At 44.4% G+C, this 6,000-nt stretch overlaps 2 protein-coding genes across 3 annotated transcripts in view; one reads left to right on the top strand and one right to left on the bottom strand.

The window, feature by feature from the left end:
- The window catches only part of CMSS1 (cms1 ribosomal small subunit homolog), a 483,211-nt gene that overhangs the window by 11,789 nt on the left and 465,422 nt on the right, over positions 1-6,000 (top strand). The window lies entirely within an intron of this gene.
- FILIP1L (filamin A interacting protein 1 like) overlaps positions 2,404-6,000 on the bottom strand; it is a 407,450-nt gene continuing 403,853 nt past the window's right edge. For both annotated transcript variants that reach the window (XM_077480193.1, XM_077480194.1), the window contains one exon: positions 2,404-2,792. In XM_077480193.1, the coding sequence (XP_077336319.1) occupies positions 2,607-2,792 (186 nt within the window). In that variant the 3' untranslated portion in view covers positions 2,404-2,606. The remainder of the gene's footprint in view (positions 2,793-6,000) is intronic.

The following is a 6,000-nucleotide window of genomic DNA, read 5'->3' as shown; positions in this document are numbered from 1 at the left end:
CACACACACAGACACGTGCGCGCGCGCGCGCACACACACACAGACACGTGCGCGCGCACACACAGACACGTGCGCGCGCGCGCACACACACACAGACACGTGCGCGCGCGCGCACACACACACAGACACGTGCGCGCGCGCGCACACACACACAGACACGTGCGCGCGCGCGCACACACACACAGACACGTGCGCGCGCGCGCACACACACACAGACACGTGCGCGCGCGCGCACACACACACAGACACGTGCGCGCGCGCGCACACACACACAGACACGTGCGCGCGCGCGCGCACACACAGACACATACACAGACACATGTGCGCGCGCACACACAGACACATACACAGACACATGTGCGCGCGCACACACAGACACATACACAGACACATGTGCGCGCGCACACACAGACACATACACAGACACATGTGCGCGCGCACACACAGACACATACACAGACACATGTGCGCGCGCACACACAGACACATACACAGACACATGTGCGCGCGCACACACAGACACATATAATAATCAATAATATAAACATATGATAATCTAGGCTAAAACATTTTTATACAACATAAGAAACCTGTTATACTTACCTGCTCTGTGTAATGGTTTTGCACAGAGCAGCCCTGATCTTTCTCTTCTTGGGTCCCTCTGTAGTGCTGTTGGCCTCTCCCTCCTGTTGAGTACCCCCACAACAAGCAGCTTGCAATGGGGGCACCTAAGCAGTATAATTTCTACCGACCCACAAACTGGGGAGCAGCAGAGGCTTCTTTTGTCATACATAATCTCTGCTGCTTTTTGTGAAATGCATTGAAACCTAAGGACACTTCCCTGCATAATATACATCTGCTTTACCTTCCTGATATAGTAAAGTGGATGTAAACCCTGTCCTATACTCAGTGAACAGCCTCAGATGATACACAGAGATGAAATAAATCTCCCTACATAAGGGAACCAACGGAGAGCGCAGCCATGGAGACCAAGCATATTTTGTTTTTTCAGGAGGAGGGTGTGGTCAGCTGTATCAAAGGCAGTGGAAAGGTCCACGAGTTATGCCCCGTACATACGATCCGAAAATCGCACAGAAAATACAGTTTTCGAAGCGATCGTACGATAATCGGATCGTTAGTACAGAGCTTTCGAGAGCCGATTAGGACAGTACATCCGATATTATTCTATCGGACATGCATGGAATTTTTTTTTGTACGATGCCAGATCGTACAATTTTCGTTTAATCAGTACAGCTATCGTTCGAAAATGCAATACAAATGCATTACAACACATGACATCACTTCCCGAATTTTTTTTTCTGTCGTGCGGGAATTTTCATGACTTTAGTAAACTCATCAGATTCGATCTGAGATTAGCATGCAATAAAAACGGACGATCATTCGTCCGATAATCTCATCGTGTGTATGGGGCATTAGAGTACAGAATAATGACCGTTGGTTTTGGCTGTTAGTAAGTCATTTGTGAGTTTTATGAGAGCAGTTTCTGTGGAGTGCTGTGGGCAAATTCCAGACTGGAGGGGATCAAGAAGGTTATTCTCAATGAGGTGGTCGCTCAGTTGGCTGTACAGTAAACGTTCAGGGAGTTTGGAGGCAAAAGGGAGTAAAGAGATGGGTCTTGGGTTGTTCAAATAGGTGGGGTCTAGTGAGACCTTTTTTGGTATGGGAGTGACTAGAGCATGTTTTCGAGGGTTGGGGAAGATGCCAGTAGAGAGTGAGAGGTTGTAGAGAAGTGTGTAGGATAGTCAGATGGTGTCTGTAGTATTTGAGAAGGAACGGGGTCCAAGGGGCAGGAGGTTAGGTGGGCGTTAGAAAAAAGTTTAGCGACTTCCTCTATAGCAGCTGGGTTAATGTGTTCGATACTTTTTTCCCTGTGTCATTCCATCTTATTACACAGATCTTAATTTCTCAATTATTTGTTTTGGTTTCTTTGCATGTATGGGTTGTTACCGACATGTGGTGAAAATGTCATGTCAATAGCACCTTTTAGGCTCGGTTCACACAGGGGCGACTTGTCCAGGCGACTTAGCCGCCTGACAAGTCGCGCTCCGTTCTGTACTATGGAACCGTTCTAATAGGAGCAACTCAAGTCGCTCCGACTTAGAAAAAAGGTTCCTGTACTACTTTTGGGGCGACTTCAGGCGACTTGCATTGACTTCTATACATAAGTCGTTTTGCAAGTCGCCGCTGAAGTCGTTTGCAGGTCGCGTCTCTGAGTCGCGCTGCAAGTCGTGCCGCCCCTGTGTGAACCGAGCCTTAGAAATATATTTATCTAGAAAAATGGTGACGTGTTCAATACTTTTATCTGCAGCAGAATACAGGTGATCTATGTAGACCATGAGATCTACATTTCATTTGCATCAAAAGACCCTGAAATTGGACAAATTTAAATGAAAACTTTTTATTCTTTAAAAATGACATGAATACAAAGCGCACACACACAATGAATAATCCTAACTAAAAAATGTAATGTACAGAGAGAATATAAAGGAGAGTGGAGCTGTCAGCCATGGTGGAAGTAGAGTGCAGGTCAGAGTCTGGGTGGGGAACCGCAGCGTGATTTGTCTTCAGCTCCTCATTTACAAGGATCACCTCTTAGCTGCACCTTGGGGATTAGAAATGGTTCTGGATGAATGTGATTTCTCTCTGCTTACTTCCCGCTCTCCATTCACTGCATTTCCCATAGGTTTCTTAATGGGTAGTTTGGACACTGTCCCGGGTTTTGGTTTAGGAATCCGAGTAGGCGCGATGCCACACGGCATGTCTTCTGAAGCCTGAAAAACAACAGAGAAAAGATTTTATGTTTTAATATTTTTAAAGGCCAAACCCACCCAAAACTGACATTTTGAGTCATGAGCTATCCCCTGTAGAATCCCCAATTTCACCCAGCTGTACAAAGTCAGATAATGGTATCCTGCTCTCTCAGATGGTTCCCTGGAATGTACAATAACCTGACAGTTGGGAAATCTGCTTGTAAGGGAGTAAATCCTTCATTGAGGGGGAAAGCGGAGGCCGCAAATCACGCGCCAATTTTTACCACTTATTTTGCTGAGAGATAAACCTTCAATTTACAGTTTTGAGGCCAGGTTCACGCTGAGCTGCGGGAATAAAGCCATGCAAGTTCAGCTGAACTCGCATGATTTCACTCCCGCATGTCAGTCCTGATTTCTGCCGCAATTTCAGAGACATCTGTGCAGGTTTCTGTAAATCGCAGCCCTAAATCGCACAGAAACTACTTTTTGAAATCGGTGCAGCGTCGCACCGATTAGGATGGTGTCATTTGACGGAAATTGCTGCCGATTTGACAGGCGATTTGAAATCATCTGTCAAAACCCTCCAGCGTGAACCAGGGCTAAAGGATAAGTCCACCCTTATGCCGCGTACCCAAGATAGGATTTTCCGATGGGAAATGTTGGATGTTGGTGGAAAGTTCGACCTTGTTTATGCTCCATCAGACATTTGTTGTCGGACTTTCAGCCAACAAATGTTGGCTAGCATGTTCTTAAATTTTCTGGCAACAAATGTGTGTTGTCAGATTTTCCGAGTACAAACATGCATGCTTGGAATAAGGACGAGCCGGAAGCGCTCGGTCTTGTAAAACTAGCGTTCGTAATGGAGATATCAAGTACGTATTGTACGTCACAACGTTCGTAATTGTTGGCCAAAATTTCTTTGACCGTGTGTGTGCAAGACAAGTTGGAGCCAACACCCTTCGAACAAAATTACACTGTTTTGTTGTCGGAAAATCTGATCGTGTGTACACGGCATAACACTAAAACCACTACATCTACAGACATCCACGATCTAACACTAACCTATCTAGCCCTATAAAGAAGAAATCGGTATAAATGCCTTTTTTGAAGCCAATCCGGTCTCCAGCGGCGGAAGCTCTGCAGACGAGACAGTCGACAACGGGTGTGAAATGAATGGGAAGTGACGTCACCCATAGACTTAATATGGGGCTTCCGTTGTCTGCTGTGTCCTCTGCACCCGCCTACACAGCAAAGCCACAGATGACAGCTCAGTGTGGGATCAGGTCCGATTGACTGCAATTTTTTTTATGTATAATTATTTCTTCTTTACAGGGTTAAATAGGTTAGTGTAAGAACGTGGATGTCTATAAATGTAGAGATTTTAGTGTTGGGGTGCACTTATCCCTTAAGGATAAATTCATACTGGTCCACGGTCAAACCGCAGATCAGCTGGAGCAATTCAGCGCCCTGGCCACTCTGCATTGCCAGCTGGCTAGGGGCCAGTGTGCTGCACGATTCACCGCAACGTCCCTTTTTGTCTTTTGTTTTGTACAAGCTTTATTTGAACAATACAAAATGTACACATTTGCAATATCAGGGGCATGATGTGCTGTGCTGCCTAACATTAACATTGCAGTGCGATACAGGCCTGTGCTTTGCTATTAAAATGCAGCATGTGTGCATTTTATCGCAGCACACTGCAGTGCACATTACAATGTTACAATGTTACATTGTTATAACATGTGTGCAAATCCAATGCGAGTTCAGCCATACAACTGTATGGCTGAACTCGCATTGCACAGACATTGCATCGGCACAGCAGTGTGCATTCGAGTCGCACCCAATGTCTGTGTTCACTATAGTGTGAACTTGGGCTGAATCGTGGAAATGCCAGCAGGGGGGTTGAATCGAGAGCACAATTTTTTTTTTTTTTTTTTTTTTTTTTTTTTTGATCGTGCAGTTCTATACTATACTATATACAGTATCTCACAAAAGTACACCCCTCACATTTTTGTAAATATTTTATTCTATCTTTTCATGTGACAACACTGAAGAAATGACACTTTGCTGCAATGTAAAGTAGCGAGTGTACAGCTTGTATAACAGTGTAAATTTGCTGCATTAACTACCCTGAGCGTTTGAAAATCACACGTTTTTACCACTATTTTGCCGCGATTTTGTTCAGGTCACCAATGTAAAAGGCAGAAAAACACCTGTAATCTGCTCCAAAGAAGCTCATGTTCTTTTTTAAGCTTAGGGCATTTTTCCGGCGTTTTGCTCCAGGTGCCAAAATGCTCAGATGTGAACAGGTGCCGTGGATATTAACCCCCCTGACGGTATTCCCGAGTCTGACTCGGGGTGGATTTTTTATACCAAAAGCGGTATCCCCGAGTCAGACTCGGGACAGCGTCGCTGGATCCAGGAGGAGGTTTCCTTACCTTCTCCTTCGAATCCAGCGATGTCTCCCCGCTGTACGAGCGAGCCGTGCCTCGCTCGATCTATCACATCGGCGATCTCCGTGCCCTGCGAGCGTTGCGACGCACGGGCACGGAGATCGGCGCCAAATTCAAAAAGTGAAATAAACAGTATACATACAGTATAATGTAATCTTACAGATTACATTGCTGTATGTAAATATTTCACATCCCCTTTGTCCCTAGTGGTCTGCCCAGTGTCCTGCATGCAGTTTTATATTGTAAAAACTGTTCTTTATGCCTGGAAACTGGAGATTGTCCATAGCAACCAAAACTGTCACTGTACATCAAAAATGATTTTAGACCAGCTAGAAAACAGCGATAATAAATTAGAATGACTCGCAGAATTGAGCGATAGCGATTTGTGGGGAGATCCATCATCAAATACTGAAAAGTAATGACAGTGACAATTCTGCAACTCAGCAAATTTCAGTGTTTTTGATTAGATTACATTATTGAATAATTTTTATTATTGTTATATTATTATTTGGTACAATTATTTATAATTATTTATTATATTATAATTTATGATTTAATTTTTCAAACTTTATCATACCTGGGATGTCTGCTAGACTCTGGTTTGGACAGATTTAAGAGAGTTATTCCTAAGAATTGCAGGACTACAATATAAAACGCCAAATTTTCATGCAAAATAATGGTACCGCTTTTAGCACCTAAAATCCGAAATAATGGTACCGCCAGGGAGGTTAATGGGATTTTGCTTGTTGGGCGTTTTTCAGGTGTTTTTTCAGGTG

The sequence above is a fragment of the Lithobates pipiens genome, unplaced genomic scaffold (genome assembly GCF_037356315.1).
Source record: "Lithobates pipiens isolate NorthernLeopardFrog02 unplaced genomic scaffold, aLitPip1_a1.2 Scaffold_16, whole genome shotgun sequence".
In the NCBI taxonomy this organism is placed as follows: Eukaryota; Metazoa; Chordata; class Amphibia; order Anura; family Ranidae; genus Lithobates; species Lithobates pipiens.
The sequence above is the reverse complement of the archived record's forward strand: the minus strand, read 5'-3'. Positions and strand labels throughout refer to the sequence as shown.